At 34.8% G+C, this 18,430-nt stretch overlaps 1 protein-coding gene and 1 long non-coding RNA gene across 9 annotated transcripts in view; one reads left to right on the top strand and one right to left on the bottom strand.

The window, feature by feature from the left end:
• Positions 1-1,465: 1,465 nt before the first annotated feature.
• The window catches only part of babo (TGF-beta receptor type-1 babo), a 68,128-nt gene continuing 51,163 nt past the window's right edge, over positions 1,466-18,430 (bottom strand). For 7 of the 8 annotated variants that reach the window (XM_069130895.1, XM_069130916.1, XM_069130865.1 and 4 more), the window contains 5 exons: positions 15,252-15,479; positions 14,091-14,324; positions 10,551-10,891; positions 9,260-9,499; positions 1,466-4,716 (listed from right to left, as the gene is read on the bottom strand). In XM_069130895.1, coding sequence (XP_068986996.1) covers positions 4,594-4,716; positions 9,260-9,499; positions 10,551-10,891; positions 14,091-14,324; positions 15,252-15,479 — 1,166 coding nt within the window. In that variant the 3' untranslated portion in view covers positions 1,466-4,593. The remainder of the gene's footprint in view (positions 4,717-9,259; positions 9,500-10,550; positions 10,892-14,090; positions 14,325-15,251; positions 15,480-18,430) is intronic. The other variant, XM_069130887.1, reaches the window with a different exon arrangement.
• LOC138188884 (uncharacterized) lies at positions 5,539-8,939 on the top strand. The gene is made up of 3 exons (XR_011175727.1): positions 5,539-5,616; positions 8,108-8,272; positions 8,885-8,939. It is a non-coding gene; the product is annotated as an uncharacterized LOC138188884 (long non-coding RNA).

The following is an 18,430-nucleotide window of genomic DNA, read 5'->3' as shown; positions in this document are numbered from 1 at the left end:
CACCAATAATATAAACGGTCCATTGGAGAAGAATGTTGTCTTACATCATCAATTTATTATTATTTTGCCATTATACGCTTTGAATAATAAAAATACTCCCGTGGCGTCCTGAGCGAAATATGTGATTTTGGCGTGGCAGTCAAAATGTTAAAAGTGATTTTGTTTCCTGTTATAAATAAAAATATGTAGTGGTCGTTATAGTGACTTGATAACATTGTGTAGATACTTCGAAAAAAAAGAGCTTAAAAATTATTCTGTTTAGAGTTATGAAGCATTTTAGTTTAGCCTATTTATATGTAATATTATTCAAAATTAAAAGAATATATCATGTATAATTAATTTATCTATGGTGTTAAACGTTTACTGTGATAAGTACGATACATATCATATACCCCTACGAAATTTAACACAACGTTTTTTCGAACCCCCTATAATTCATCTTCTATTCTTGATAAAATCTTTTCAGTCTAAAGTCTAGAGTAACACTTTTTATAAAACGTGTTTATAAAATGGGGCAGTAAGAAAAAGCACTGGTAACATGTGAGGCTTTAACAAGTTAAATCAAAGATATTTTTCCTCCAACGAACGTCTCTACGTATGTAAGAGCGCGCAAATACGTAGTTATACACGCGTACGAGAATAATCTGTACACATTATACCATTATTGGTCTCACTCACTCACTCAATTATTCTCACTTATTCTTACTTATTCTCACTCACTCACTCATTCACTCTCACTTTCACTCACTCACTCACTCACTCACTCATTCACTCACTCATTCACTCTCACTTTCACTCACTCACTCACTCACTCATTCACTCACTCACTTACTTACTCACTCACTCACTCACTTCTCATTCACTCACTCATTCACTCACTCACTCACTCACTCACACACTCACTCACTCACTTTAATTAAAACTCGACATCTCTTATTGGCACAAAATTGTACTAGTAATATGGAAACATCTGTAAAAACACGTTACCGTCGATAAAGTTCCACGACAAGGTGATTCTTTCAAACGCGTTTTAACAAATAAATTCTGAGTGAATTTGTTGGTGGAACTACATTGACCCACAGTAATTCTATGTATGTATTGTTATTATTTATAATATCATAAATTAACCTACGTCGTAATAGGAATGTGTACGAGAAGAACGTCGGTGGAAAAAATGCGGTCCCACACCGAAGAAGCATTCGTTCATTTAAAAAGAAAAAACGAACAGCGAGCCAGGAGCCGGATGCACGCGCGGAACACGTCACGAGGTTAACAGCTATTGTATCATCTCCTTTTCCTTCTCTTTCGTGGATTATGTAAAATAGTTTACTTACTATAATCGAACAATATTAAATCGTTCAGTCTTTTGGTGAATCGCAGCGTTCACGATGTCGCTACGAATAAACGCATCTCCGGTCGGTAACGCTCGATCGATGAATTACAAGAAGAATCTCATCGTCGGTCGTCGAAGAGAAACGAATTTTATTAATTTGTTTATTGACAAAATATTCTAGAGATACGTCTTGTTCCCACCTTTATAAGAGATTTGTATCGTTTATACACAAATTTTAATTGGATCGTACATCAGTATTCTTACTGTCGATGTCGCTTTTCTTCCAAAGAAAAAAAAAAGAGTCATCGACATTGTGATTGTTTCTTTTTTCTTTGTTTTTTCGTAATAAAAGGGTCGTAGCAGCTGGGTTTCGAATGGTTTATAAAGTTCCTTTTAAAAAACAAAAGAGAAAAATCCGTTGAACGTTCCCTTTCAGGAACGCAGTTAATAAAAAAAACAATATAAAAATACAATTATGTGCATATCGAAGGACCCTCCATTAATTATACCATAATTAATCGCAAGTTTGTAGACTTTTACGCTGGTTATTGGATGACAATGACTCGATTTTCCCTTTCCCTTCTTTCTCGGTGTTCTCTTACGCACTATTTCCTATCGTTCTTGTTACTTCATGTTCATTCCTGTCCGGTTCCAATTATGCTCTCTTGTGTCTTCCATTTTCTGAATGTGTCGGCTCTGTTTCACGATAATATACGATAACATAACCACGTACCTCCGTCGAAGGAAGTTTGACGTCCTTAATTATCTTTTCCCTTTTTCTTCTTATTTAACATTACCGATTCAATCAACCGTCTTTGGAGCTGCAACGAGTGGTCGTTAAACACAATTTAGCTTCGTAGAGACATACCATACGCATATTTCCATATTACTCGCTCGTTTTCACTATGTAACAAATACGCGCACAACTCCGTCTCTCATGATTGCTTTTCGGGAACCGCGGCACATAGGAACGCGTGTTACAATCATGAATATTTTTTACCTTGCTCCTCAAAACGCGAATCTAAAGGAAACGTATAAAATATCACTCATGAAAAAGTCGGAGCGATAATTAACAATATTCAAGGAGAACACGCGTTCGCAATTGAAGCATCAGCATTGTTCTCTCTCTCTCTCTCTCTCTCTCTCTCACTCTCTCTCTCTCTCTCTCTCTCTATGCTTCCCTTTCTCATCGATCCATGAAAAAATTCACGAAAATATAGTTTCTCCAATGTTTTTCTTTGTTTTCTTTTTTTCTGTATCAATTTGCTCTCATTTCCCCTCTTTGTTCTCTTTTAAAACTCTCTTTTTCGCTACCTTTCAGTCGTAGGTTCGCAGTCTGTCTCTTCTTCCATTTTCTATCTTCTATTCCGCAGTTGCTCAGTCTGTCCCTTTCATACGTAAACGAACATTCATTCTTGAGCTTAGCACCCTTTAATTTCAGCCTTCCTGTGTTACAAAGGAAACACGCCTCGAAAGTCCCGCGTATCATGACGCACCGCCTTCAGCTCGCGTATCACGATTAATACGCAAAAATATTTCGTCTTGAGCAAAACATCTGGGTATGTCTAACGCTAACGTGTAGTCGTATCAGATGTGTGTATAGAATGTGTGTATATGTGTACGTATGTGTGTAATATCCGGTTAACGAACCAAACCAAATAGTAGAAAATGTCATTCGTTGTAAAAACTTTGAGAACAATTGGAAATTTACCGCTGCGAAAAGGATACCTATATGTAAAAGGTATTGTTTGTTCCTGTTGAATAAAAGATCACGTAAAAAATGCTAAATAAAGAATACTATTATTTTTGTTTCTTTTGTTTAAGCATTCATCTCGATCATAGTTTCTCTTACAAACAAAAACAAAATCACGTATACTTCTGTGTGACCGTGTCTATTCGACAACCATAAATTGTTCGGCTCTTGCTAACTACCCTGTATATATGTACAGAATCGATGCAAATATTCGACTCTGTCTAATCGCAAAAACGAGAAATAAGGATATGCATTTCTTTTCTAACATGATGTGTATGGATACGCTTCCATAAAAGAAGAAAGAAGAAACTTAGTCTCTGCACGCACCGGTAAAATAGGCGAATAAATCCATATGACACTATGTGTAAATTTTGAGTAAAGGAAGAAAACTATATATGTATAAAATGTATAAGGAAAAGAGCGAAAACATATGAAATTGTGACGCGGAGGCCATTATTTTCTCGTGAAGTCGTCTGAACCCATACGCTGGACGAGGAAGGTCCACCTGTCAGGAATCATTGTCGATCGGTCAATCGAATTCGATAGTTAATTTTTTAATCATCTTGCTAAAATGATTGCCATTACAAACTAGTCGACGAACAAATTACTTCGGTTAATCGAATCGGATCGCCCAACAACGAATATACGTAATTACATATATGTGTATATATTAATATACAAATTTATTAATATTTATTAATATTACTCAATAATATTCATTAATATTACTCAATAATTTATATACGTCATTATCTTATCATTACTATTAATAAATATACAGCAGAGGTGTGTGACATGTGATCAGGCACGATATCATATTCGATTAACCGAACACTTTACGCATGTTTATTTATTCCGTTTCAATCAATCGATCGATCGATCGTCAGGAACTGAACGCCCTGATATTCTCTCATTTTGGACATTCATCACCAACCCTGTCCATGTTTCTGTTAGCCATTGCTCCCTAACGTGCTTTATTACTTTTTCTTTTCTTTATCTTTTAAAACAAGACGTCCTTTCAGTTGCCCGTCTACGACTTCTTTACATAGAATAATTCCGCTACCTTATACGTACAATCTGAAACTTGAAATTAGGGTTACAACTCGACCAAGTCAACGCGATCAAAGGAACGTCACCTTCATTTCATTTATTTCTTTTTTTTGTCTGATTTTTTCGCTTTTTTTAATATCTTTTTAACCAGTCTTTCGTTAGGCTCTCTGATCCAACTATTAGAATTTCTCACTTTCGACCAAATGTCTTATCTCTTCCTTTTTCGCTCTTTTTCCCATGCTCTCTCTCTCCCTCTCTCTCTCCCTCTCTCTCTTTCTCTCTCTCTCTCTCTCTCTCCTCTCTCTCTCCCTTCTCTTTCTCTCGCTCACTCGCGGAGTAACACGGCACTTAAAAGTGTTATTGCGATAAAAGTATTACAATTCAAGTAAATGTCCAAGTATGTTTCGAGCACTTCTAGTATTCCGGTCATTTCGACGACCTGCTGATTCTCCTCGTTTCACTTCAAGTCCTCCATCGCACCGTAGTTTGCGAGAGATTTTTTAATCCTAAGCGCGGTTAGCCTAGCTGCCGCGTTGTGATACCAACACTCCTTCATCACCTTCGACATCACTTGTAACGCCTGGAAAAGAAACCAAACGACACGTGTATTATAGATTATATAAAACTTTCTACAATTATCATACACACCTTTGCATATAATTAATGATCAAGCAAAATATAGGGAATTTAATCCACAATTTCTTTTAATCTGTTAACTGCGGAGTTTAGTTTCAAAAGTTCCTTATAGAGTGCGCAAGTAAAATCAAGCAATGACGAGTATACACGTCGACCGCAGGGTAAATGCTCCCATTATAAATTTTATGAGAGGAAGGATTACATTTCTATTCGATAAAAAATTAACAATTTGTTGTTGAAGAAAGGTATTACTATTAAAAACTCAAAAATTGCCAAAAAATAATAAAGTAAAGTACATAAAACAATTCGAGAAATAGCCGATGCATTAGGGAAAATAATCAACTCAATTTATAAAAAGCAATACATTATACGAAGCGTACCCGATATGACAAAAAAAATAATCAAATAATCAAGCTCTTTTTTTATATATGCGTGTATAAAATATGCATAAAATAAAAATATGTATATGTATAAAACGAAATACGTAAGTTTTAGTGGAAGTACAAAGGGAACATACCACTAAATGTCATTTATATTACTTTTTACTAAAATTTTGGGTTTTTATAGTAAATGGTAATTTTTTAATTTACACGACGAGCATACACGTCAACCGCACCGAAATAAAGTTTTTGATTGACGTGTATACACGTCAAAGGCAGTTAATTGGTTAAAGAATCTGTTACGAAATATAAGATAAGATAAACTAGCTTAAGTATAGATAACGAGATGCAGAATAAGGACTATTATGTAAGAAGTAGAACTCTGTAATCCGAAGGGAGAACGATAAAGAATCTTCTATGTGTAATAAAATATATTCGAGTATAAGTGGGCTGTGGATGTTCATGTAAGTTTTGATTTTTATAAGTATAACTGTAATAAAGTTAATAGTTATATGTAACAATTAGGGCACACCTTATTAATTTCAATGACCTTGAAATACGTTGTCAAAATCAATATTCTTTTTTCTCTCATTTAATCGTACTTCATAATTTGTCCACTTGGACATTTGATAAGTTTTTCTAACTTTATTATTGAATAACATGTGGATGTTTACCCCCAACGGGATACCATTTTGGAGTTTGTCTATTTTATTTCTTTAGTGCGGTCAATGGGATGTTTTCTTTTTGGTCTTCTTTTTATGTGGGTTTTGCTCGCTTCAGCAGCCAGCTGGTTTAGATGTGTTGTCATTCTTTCCTTGTATTTTTTGCGTATCTGCCGATTTCTTCTTCGACCAGTGGTATTTTTAGGTCTTTCTGGATTAGGACTATTGTTCTGAATATCATCGATTGTAACAACTCTAGTTTATTTATGTGACTCATTGCTGCTGTCCTCCATAGTAGTATTCCATACGTCCAAATTGGTTTTATTATCGTTTTGTATATTTTTCATTTATTTTCTATGCTGAGTTTAGAATTTCGACTAGTTAACCAGTAAATTTGTCTTCTTTTTATCCGTATTCAGTCTATAATTGATTTAGTATGTTGCTTCCATGTCAGTTGTGAGTCTAAGTGTTCCTAAGTATTTAACTTGCTTTCATTGTGTTATGCGCGTCCTATTCAATTGGATACTTGGTGGTTTCCGTTTCCTTGGTGTAAATGTAATGTGGTTGCATTTACTGAGGTTTGCTTTTATTTGTTTATGTTGTAGCCATTTTTCTATTTTTGTGATGTGCTCTTGTAGTAATGTGATTGCTGTTTCTGGATTAGTGTGCCTGACTAATACCGTGTCGTCCGCGAATGTCAGTATTTTGCTGTTGGTAGATGTTGGTATGTTGGCCGTGTATAGTGTGTATAGTATTGGTCCTAAGACGCTTCCTTGCGGAACCCCTGCCTTGATGTCTTTGACTTCGGAGTATGTGTCCTTGATTTTTATTACGAAGGTTCTGCTGCTTAAGTAGGATTTTATTAATTGGTATATTTGCTCCGGGAATTGTTTCCTGATTGTTTGTAGGAGGCTTTCGTGGTTTATTTTGTCGAATGCTTTCTCTATGTCCATAAAGAAGGCTGTACAGTATTGTTTCTTTTCTATTGCTAGTAAAATTTCGTTGACGAACCTGTGCATTTGCTCTATCGTGGAGTGTTTGTTTCTAAATCGAAATTGGTGGTCTGGTATTAATTTTTCTTTCTCTATTGTTGGTTTTAGGCGATCGTATATTATTTTCTCTAGTATTTGGGACAATACAGGAAGTAGTGATATTGGTCTGTAAGATGCAGTTTGGTGTGGTTCTTTGCCTGGCTTAGGGTAACATTATCGATTCTTAAAATTGCATTGAATATTATTGTGATTAATCGTATTGCTTTTGGGGGAAGGTTTTTCAAGATTTTACCATTAAAATCAATATTTTGAACGAGTTATTCCTGTACATATGATCCCCGTTTGGCCTTAGTTTCCAAAACGTTCAATTAGCGAAAAAAACTTCGATTAAATTGTCATTCCGATTAGGTACACTTCATTCTGGAATAGGCAGTCGCAGTTATAGCGAACGATTCTCTATTAACGTGAAATAATCTTTGACGAATCGATTGATATATGGAATATTGCACTTTATTCTAATTTTCAATTGGTCAATCAAGTGAAACTATACAAAAAGTTACCTCCTCCCCAATTACAATGATTTTGAAATATGTATGTTGTGAACGCTTTACACAATTTTTTCCTGTACATATAACCATCGATCTTTGGTAAGGGCTTAGTTTCCGAGATTTTCGAAAGAAACTGTCGGTGACACTACAGTGAATTCTGCATCCATAGCAGCGTATGTATTAGTATTGGAAGCATCCACATGGAATATAAAAGCATAAAATAGTGGACGATTTCGTATAATTATGAAATATAAACTACTGTAAAACATATATTTCTTACATGTCCTCACACTAAATAATGCATTTAATAATCTTACTATTATTACGCATGGAAAATATCCTGTCTCCATCACACTCTTGAGATGCCTTCAAGAGCACTCAAAAAACAGAAACACCTTTTATTTTAAATTTCTCTATCTAATTTTAAATATCCTTTATCTAAGCAATGTAAGTAACACAGCTGCGATTGAGCTGGATATCTAATAGACCGTCACATCGCGTCGCCACGTGAGAAGAATCCAAGTACCATTCTTTGCAAACTCAGAAGGGTTATATTTTTTCGCAGCAATCGCCCTGCAGGTAGATTCTCCTATTCCAACCGACTCCAGTCACAAAATTCCCTTAGTTTCAGAAAATGCTGCCTCCTAAAATCCTTAAGACTACAAAACTGCATCGATAATCAGATCTCCACCAAAAAATTCTGTAATAAGAATGTCTTTCCCCGTGTTCGATAGATTAAAATTACAATTTTAGATCTATCTAAAATCCAAAAGAGCGACGAGCGTAAACGGGAGTGGCGGACAAGATAGCGACTTTTTCGCTCCGAAGGTTATAATGACTAAAGGATAAGAAGGAGACTGCATTTGCAATCTCTTCGGACGGAGCTCTTCGTATAATTAAGAGCGAACCTCACCTCAGGTAAATTCGTTTGATCATTTGATTCTATTTGGTGTCGCTAGTTACCGCACTGCCAGTGTGACAAAACCGAGCATCCACACTCATAATCACACATATAATAATCCTTCTGGTTATAATTATAATATCCATATCTGGGTTCGAAATTCGAATCTAATTGTTTTAGATCTAATACCCACGTTTTGCAATCCTTCACAAAGGTAGTTGAATATATCCACATGATACGATTTTACTACTCAAGTTATGTTGACTTTTCTTAACCAACACAGAATCAATACTAATATTTCTCATGACTCCCTGTGTCCGCATCTTACAGGTTCCTTCACGTCAGGTTCGTCCTCGCAAACAACAGTCCTGATTTCGTGTCACGTTTGACCGCGTATTTACCTACTAACCAATTTACATTTATTTTATGGTATTTATGGAATACGGATGTATATATGTATACGGATTATATATATTTATATATATATAAAATCCGTATTCTATAAAATACAATCGCCGGGTTCTCGCACTACTCGCAGCTCCGACTCATAACACTATTATTATAATAACCAACCTCTGTTTTAAAATTATTAGGAGTTATCAGTGGAATAACAGTTAAAATGTTTTCAGCGCTGCGGGTAAATAAGACTCATTATTAGAATAACTTATGCCACTGACTGATTACCTAACAGACTGCTTGATTACGGATTAAATGAACGTAAACTTGTATTATGTAAATGAAAAATCGTAAGTAGTAAAGAGAATCAGAAAACTCCTTTTATGTATCTGATAGCTAATTATATGTAATAAAATAGTTCTACTCTGCTGTCTATTATTTTAAACCTACGATTTGACCAATTTACGTCTTACGTAGAACAGCCCGAATATAAATAGTTGCAAATATACAACGCGAAGTGAGGTTTATGGCGTAAGCTCAACCCTTTTCTTAAGAACGCAAAGATCAGAGCTTTGTAGAAGTTTTGAGAAACAGCACGTGGCACGTACCTCGATCGACTGCCACCGATTCGGTATCGATGGCCTCTGTCTGTCGGTACACACAACCTTACGCATCTCTTCGATCGTCGGATCAGAAGGCACCAAGTCGTAAAACGGCAGCTGATATTCGTCGTGAATTCCGCCGACGTTGCATCGCCTTGCGATCTCCCAGAGGATCAGCCCGAGAGCGTACACGTCAGCCCTCTTGAAGGAATCAAAGTGGTTCATGTTTATCGTCTCTTCGAGAACCTAAAAGCAGAAGTAACAATTCTCAGCAACCGGACTCTTCAAGAGGAGAATGAAAATGGGCTTTCTCCGTAGCGAAAAGTTTGAGAACCGGCGATTTAACTTTGCTGCCTTTCCCGCTTCCATGCCAAACACCAATCTCAAAAGGAGCGATTAAATGTGTTTTATAGCATATGTAAGAAAATATTGACTTCTCCAAAAATTTTTTATGTTTGAAATATTGCGAGGTAGGTCGGTTATCGTTAATTCTAAGGGAAGAAAAATTTGTTTTATTACATCATTTATGAGATATTTCCAAACATCAAAATGCATATGATATTCAAAAATCCATGAAACGTCCAAAGCAAATTGCTTATTATAATATATATTCAGTAGATGGAACAAATCTTTGATTGGGTTACGTTCTGATATTTTTAGGAAAAAGGCACCATTTGAATCGTATTAAATCTAAATTAAATTGTATGGGAAAAGAAATTGACGTTCTTATCTGAATTATATTAAATGAAAATGGTGTAAGAATGATTTGTATAAAAACAGAACCAAGGATACGAAAAATACATTTTCAAATCTGATATGTACTACAGAAATAAAAATGGAAACAGAAATTTCCATAACATAATTACTTTTGAATTTACGAATAAGGATTTCCCTATTTATATGCTTATAATACTTGAACATGTGTTGAGTTATAACATAAATTTGTCGCGTTTTTATATACACATGTATACGTATATGTACATAATAATATATACGCATATACATATAATTAGGTTGTCCCAAAAGTTTCTTTCGTTTTATAAAGCAATAATAGATACAACATCTTTTGTTTTATATTATTTTATTGAACTATGTATGATCCATTTTGTTGTATTACTACAAAATGGATAAAACAAAAAAAGTTGCGCATCTATTACTTCCTTATAAAACGAAAGAAACTTTTGGGACAACCTAATATATTACAATTCAATATTTTCAATATATCTCGCACACATTTGGCTATTTCGATAAACAAAGCGTATGGGTAAAATGTGAATTTTTTAAATTTATAATTTACCTCAGGTGCCATGTACCGCTTAGTGCCCACCCGATTATTTAGTTGGATATCGACGGTGTCTGTTATTACATCATGCCTGACGGCCAATCCAAGATCGCCGATCGCGCATGTGCCATTCGTCTTCACGAGGATATTTTTCGACTTGAGATCCCTGTGAGCGATGGCTGGTTTCCCTTGCGTGCCGACGATCTCCATGTGAAGATGCGCTAACCCGGTGGCAATCGACAGAGCCATCCTGATCATACCGTTCGTATCAACGGTCGATCTGTTCAAATAATCGAACAGCGAACCCTTCTCGTGATAATCTGTGATCAACCACAGCTGGGTCCACGTACCATTATCTGAGGAACAAAGACATAACTTGTATTTCGGATTATTCTTAATCTAAATATGTATGTCGCATACATTAGTGTTTGCTTAAATTCTAATAAATCGAGGGATTCGTATTGTAAGCACCTTTGCAAAGAACAATAGAAAGGATATAGTGAAAACAAACAATAAACATATTCTTTGCTTTCTCTGACTATATTTATTCACTGGTTTTATTATTAAGTTTAGCTTACAATGTCTAGTGAAGAGTAGCGGATCTGGGTCATTTGAATTTAAACTGAAAGAACTCTCTTTATTCAGGTTGGTTTCGACGCATCTCAGTCGTGCTTGGTGAACGTATTGCGCGAATGACACGAAGTTTACATACAGCCTAAAATCTGGTTATTCACAGTGCGTACACGTGCAGGTTGCTTTGTACATGTATATGCATATGTGTAATTACAATTAGTCCAGCCTACTCAATATTTCTTCAGGAATAAATTAATAGCAAAAATGTTTTTGCATAATATGATTCGGAACGATACTGTGCACAAAATAAGCGATTTTCATACAATTTTTACCTCCGCTGTTTCACAAACAAAATATCAATTAAGCGGAAAAAAGACTTTTTTTTACACTTGGCTTTGTACCTTAGAAACAATTTGTCGTGCGTGAAAAAGTTTCAATAAAAAGTTGTTGCTAATAAAATTATCTGTAAAATTTTAGCTGTTACGTTACGATAAATTCAATTGTTAGATGACAAATTAGTAAAAGAAGCGAAGAACCCCGTTTTTCTTAAATCCTTTATAATTTTAGGTAAAATTGTCTTAAAATATCGAGAATCTGTGGTAAGTAAGTTAATATTAGTCGTATCAAACTACGTGTAGTTCGCACAATCAATTTGTCAACTTACGAAACGGGAAATATTTTGATATTTAACCGAACAAGATGTTTTCATTCAAACTCTTGGCTAAAATACAGCTACGATCATTTTTTATTAGTTGTAAAATGCAATAACTTTTACATTCTTTATCCTACCATAGTAGAATTTGTTTCTATCAATTTCTGAAATCATATCATGTAATTTAAAAAAAAAAAGGATTTCTCTAGGATTTAGACTATTGACTAGGTACTGACAGATATCTATTTTTCTTCGTTCAAAAAATCGCCAATGCGAAACACTAGGAAATGAAACAGGCGTCGTTTTACAGTTTATTACTTGTATTATATGTGAATCCTTTCGTATTGATTGGATGACCATAAAAGATTAATTAATTAATGAACATTTACAAAGTTCAATGTAGCGGACGAGGCTGTTGACAATGAAAGCTCAACGCGTCGTTGTTGACTCGACCGAAACCGCGATCGCGCGAAAACTGTAACTCATGGAAAAGATCGCATTATCTCGGCAGCTATACCGTTTAGAGAGACAGTCTTTCTTTAATTTGGTGTTACTCGAGTAAAGGAAACGATCGGTGATATATATTTCCTTGTTTAATGTTATTTAAAGACAAAAAATAAAAATCAAATCTGTGTTTTCTGTTCAACTTATAGTTATTAACGTCATAAAAAGCGCACTATAATCAAATAATAACAACGAGTTGGAAATTAGACTACTAATTAGCAGAATAGAAAGGATCATTTTATCGAATGTCCCTCAGATTATTCCTTACGTTTCAATAGTTGACATTCTACACAAATTAGGGTTGAAACCGTACTCTGCCATATCATTTCTGAGAGTTCGTTTAAGCGAGCAACGACTGTCACACATCATGAGTTCCCGATGACAGGTTTTTATACAACCTGATGATACTGATAAACTCCCTGAGGTCCTCTAAATTCAATTTGATAATACGAACTACTGGACTTTCATATCCTCTGGGAATCTTACATACTTCCTTCCTATAAAAGAGGATATATATACATAATATATGTACATAAGGCAAAACAGATGCTTTAAGAAGTTCAAAATCAAATACTACATTTCCAGCAACTGTTGACACAAGTCAAACTAGCAATAAAATAAATAATAAGTCGAGCGGAACAGATAAAAATCTAATGAACAATACCTCATCCCTTATACCTACAATCACATTCGTATCGGCCAAAGCAAAAACTAGACGAGCATTACCCGTTAATTCTATCTTATCAGATACTCCTGATCGATCGAATCCAAGTTCAATCTGATAATTCATGCTATGCGCAATGAGGAGAACCTCGCAAGTATCATATCACTTGTCACGTATCGGCGAAACCTACCAAAAAGAAACTCAGGAGCAAGTTTCGAATTTTATGCCCCGTACCAAACATTGATCAATTTATTATGAATTCAATTAAGACAATAAAGCAATACAATCCAAAATAATTTTCACTTAATTCTTTGCAGCTATGCAGTTTTTTTAGAAAATGTACCAGAAGTAGGCAAATAATATACAGACAATGGGAACAATCTCATTAACCGTTTACACCATACCCAAACCTGATCAGAGTTCTGATCTCCTGCCCAAACTTGAGACAGAGTTCCATTAAATATGGAATAACTAGAACCATTAAAAAGCTCCAATAAGCAAGTAATACTAATATTAAAATTTATTAAAACGGGGAACTGAATCCGATACGGCATTAAAAACGGTCGAAGACTTAAGATAAATAGAATCATTCAGCGCTACTGGAGAAGTAGCCACTTATGTTAATAACAAATTTCTTAGCGAAGAAAAGCCACGCTATCTTTGAGACCGTAGCAATGGAAGCTTATATCGGGCGAAAAATTTACAAGTATAGTGAATATATAAAATACTTGGTTAATTCACAAGCATTAACTAGTAATAAATTGCTACACTTACTAAATCAGATACCTACACCGTACATGACATGTGGAAATTTTAGTAACCATAATATCTATAATCATAATCCCATATGAAGATCCAATACATTCCTTTCCCTGTCTACAGGGGAAAATTTATTGAAAAAAAGCTTGACTGTATAATAACTTAATTCTACTATATAGTATAGATAGTATGTATACTTAACACTAAGGAATATGTTCATTATAATCTAGCAACCAATTCTTATTCGTTGCTATCCGAATTAACGGGTAATTATTATCCGTTAGTCTCGAAAAGGTTAAAGTCGTTAAATTAGTCGTTAAGTCGTGAAGTAACCGACAGTTAAAACTGTTCGAATTCCAATTCGACGCAATGTTTATGCATTTGTATGCAAATTTGTACCTACCTTTGTTATCAGCTGCGATGAAGCCGAGGATATTATCGTGTCTGAGCATCACCGTCTGATAAATTTCGGCCTCCCTGAACCAAGACCTTTCTTCACGCGAGCTGAAGATCTTCACGGCAACGTTCTCACCTCTCCAACGACCACGCCAGACTTCGCCGAAGCGACCTTTTCCAATCGTCTCCACCAGCTGAATCTGGCGGGCTATGCTTCGCTGTACCAGAAGCGGCAGGCCTACTTGGGAGAGGATGGGCATTGAAGAACACGAATTTCAGTATAGTTGAAAATGACTCTCGTGTGCACGACACTAATAATGTGCTTTGTGTGAAAATTTACCAATTCTAAACAGCATATGATACAGTAACAAGATAGTTGAACCCTTTCGTAGTTAAACTCTTTATGTAAAAATGTATGGGTTTCAAACGGAATACGATGCAATAATAGGACAGTTTAATCTCTTCGTGGCCCACACCACACGCAGCATTTTATCGTAACTGGATTATATTGAATAGCTATCACGCCTGGTACACTTGAAAGCCGTTTACAGTTTACAGTACAAAGAAATTTTGTGAAAGAAATACACTTTTAAGAAATAAATATATAAAATACTTTTGGAAAGTATAATATAAATAAATGTCGGAACTTCGATCTGAACTTTGATGTACGTATTTGAAATTAATATCAATACAACTATAGTCCAGATGGAGTGTCGTGTAAAATAAAAAGAAGTAACAGACTAACTGGTAGCAATCCACTGTTTGAATTAATGTTAAATTTACAATTATATTCGATATACATATATGTACTGTGCACTGTTGAAAAGAAGACTAGCGCGATGGAGGCAAGGGTGGTATTCCTCTGTATTGTTTTATTTATATATGTGACACTTACGGCCAATACGCATGCTATCTTTACGATTGTATAGAATTTATACGAAACAGCCAATCAAGCTCTCGCATTCCTTACGCTAGTCATCTTTTCAGCAACGCAAACAAATTTAAATGTGACATCTATTTTCGCAGACAAATCTGATTTAGTTATAAAATATCCATTGCTGGATACATAGTGAAAATGAAAAATGAAACTTGATTAATATAGAATTTAGTGGATAGCGAAAATTAAAAAAAGTTTGATTAATATACATAGAACTTTAATTTGACCTACCTGAGCCACTACCACTGGTAGTCATTTCCAGCATATCCCTGATGGTAACACCACCCAGGATGGGTCGATCTGGTGCCTCCTGCGAATCATCGCTATTTCCTGGCCTTTCTGGGGTCTTACGCACGTGATAAATGACCATAACCACCACGCAGATCGCGCATATTGGCATTGCTATCATCAAGGCCATTTTCCAAGTGACCCACGCCGTGTCATCGCCACCCGACCGCACTTTCCCCAACAAATACTTCATTATCATTTTATAGTGAATCATTTACGCGACAGATCACTCCAAGAAACATAAAACGTTCAAACCATAGTTTTATCACCAACTTTCGACCTTCTAATTTTTTACTATTATTATATTTATCTAATATAAAATAACAATACAAATCTACATCTTTTTTAATGAAAGTAAATAGAATGTTGCCAAGTTTTAAATTCATTTTTAATCTTCTACTGTTTTGTCACTGTCTGTTTTTATAAATGTTTCATTTCCCATTTAGTACCTTTGAAACTATTTGTTCCACGTCAAGGTTTTGTAATCTGTCAGGTTTCAAAGAATTTAACAAAATTCAGGATTACTTAGATAATAACACGTTCAGTGTGAAATTGAAAATCATGAAATTATAGAAAAGATTTGAGAGCAATTCGTATCAAACACATACACAGGTGCATAAATATGTAATGTTCTATAATATATCTGCAGACAAGTATTGTATGAAAATTGACTATTAGCTTACAGTCTACAGTATCGTAGATAGGTAATGAATATTGGATCCGTAATGGATGTGTTGATCTTTCTATTCTATTATCCAATATATTTTTAAGTTAATTGTCAAAAAGTTTTTTTTAATAACAATTCGATATCTCTTCTCAACATATTTAAGAGTGAAATTTCGCTTATTTAATATTATAATGGACCAAGCTAAAGACACGGAGATTTATTATAATATTTGAATTAGTATACACGTATCTACAGACAATTATGTGTATAAATAAGACTTCTTAACTCGATGAAAAAAAATTTAACATTTGTTATCGTAGCTAAATATCCCGTGAATCAATTTATATTAATCAGTTAGAGACAATTTAAAGATAAGTTGAGAAATGTTGTGAAACGTTATAGTTTGTAAACTGAACTATTCAACTCTACAAAAAAAACAAACTCGAGCTCTAAGTATGATCAAGCTAACAAAGTTAAACGAATCCAATAGATTGAACGTAACAGGTTTCTTGGAATGATTTGAAAAGCCAGCGAAGCCATTTTCGGAATAAAAATCAAGAGGTACATGTGTTAAGCTTGGGAAACAACAGAGATGCAGAAACATCTTCGTGAAACATGCTAAGGCTAAATGATGAGCACACCCAGAAGTATACAGCAATGAGTTGCAACAGCCTAGTTTAAACTTTAAATCAACAGAAGCATGCAGGTTACAATTAGATGTCAAAAGGTCAGTAGGTCAGGACTAGGGACAAACTCTTTTCCAATTCTTTATAAATACTTCAACGATCGATACACGATTCGTATCGTACCTTATTCTTTTCATATCAGTCTGTATTATATAGATACAAGTATAGAGAAAGAAAAAAAAAGAAAAGAAAAATAACGAATTCGATCGAGAATAAAGCATCGAAAGTATCAACATACTATAATGAAATAACATCCTCTCGATGATTCTGCCTCTTTCCATCACGTCAAAACGAGCGATTCTTTGCATTACCTGTCCGGTTAGTGCATATACCTACTCGTACAACGATGACGGAACCCGCGCATGAGTCATCGTGTCATCATGTAGATGCAACGCTCCTTTCACGATGTCTGGATCATCGTATCGTACTGTTCCCAGCTTCACTTACCTGACGATTGATTCTGCTACATAAAGAATATGATTTCCTTCATACGGATGCTGTTAATCGGTTATTCTTCGAAAAACCACACGGATCACATTAAGAAGAACACGAGGTTAAATTTGGGATATTCCTATTAGGAATGTTTGATATTTTTGAAAAAATCGAGAATTACCTTCGAATTAGATTTGAAACAGTATAGATCGAATTTCAAAGCGAATAATCGCTTTAGCTTTCGAGTCGACTTAAAAGATGAATAATGAGTGATCATTTTAGAACCAAATTACGAAAGGAAAAATCATTTATGTATCAAATTTAAAAATGTACAATTTCTTTGAATCGAAGTTTAAAACAAAAAGTTGCTTTCCGCTTAAATTTCGATACAAGCGCTTTCGGATCAAACTCTGAGCCAAATAAAATAATCGATATTGAGTTGAATATCGATATTGAAAACAAATGGAACAATATAGGAATCTATTGTATTATGCTACAGATATCTATACACCATTACTATTACCGTAATTTTCAATTTTTTCGAGGCATACTGCAGGGGAAGTGGAAAGATGATGGGAACGAACGGCTGTGCTTCGCCACAGGGAACAAATATTCGTGAAATCGGATCGATCACAGAACTGGCGTCCGCGCAAGAAGCATCCATCTAGCAATTTCACGATAAGGCATCAAATTGATTCCCACGAGATATTCGATGAGATGACGAATAACGATGAGACAGACGAGTCACAGATGAATGATTGCACGTCCAGGGGATGTCCGATGAAGATTGGCAAAAACCAGTATCTTGCTAACGCGTAATGTTAGTGCATGAACTCGTGCCCCCATCCTTAAATCGACCGTAATACACGATATATGTCATTTTGAACCAAGCATACAATCACACGCGTCAAATGTTCCGCGAATATCGAACTTTCTTTTTATTGCATAACCGTTTATGTACATAAATATAACAAACAACTCCGTGATTGTTTAGAAAATTTTAGAAAATGTTGTAATACTGCTTTATCGTCGAAATTCATCGATCAACGAGTGCTTTTCTGCAGAGGAAACAATTTCTGTGAATTATTAGGTTAGCAATGGATCTCTTTGTATAATAATACAAGTTTTTGTTATTCGTCGCTACTAGTTTTTAACGGCACACTTGTTTCGAATAATGTATTATTGAATATTATTAAATATATACATTTTTTATTAAAAAAAATATTAGCATTATTAAATCTATATTTATAAGATGCAGAAGCAAATTCCTTTTATTAAGAAAATTTATTAAAAGCAAAGAATAACATAGAATAAAGTAGATATATCTGCATTTATAA

This window comes from Bombus flavifrons, chromosome 2, assembly GCF_040668555.2.
Source record: "Bombus flavifrons isolate JBK064 chromosome 2, iyBomFlav1_principal, whole genome shotgun sequence".
NCBI classification, from domain to species: Eukaryota; Metazoa; Arthropoda; class Insecta; order Hymenoptera; family Apidae; genus Bombus; species Bombus flavifrons.
This window is presented reverse-complemented; position numbering and strand designations above follow the sequence as displayed.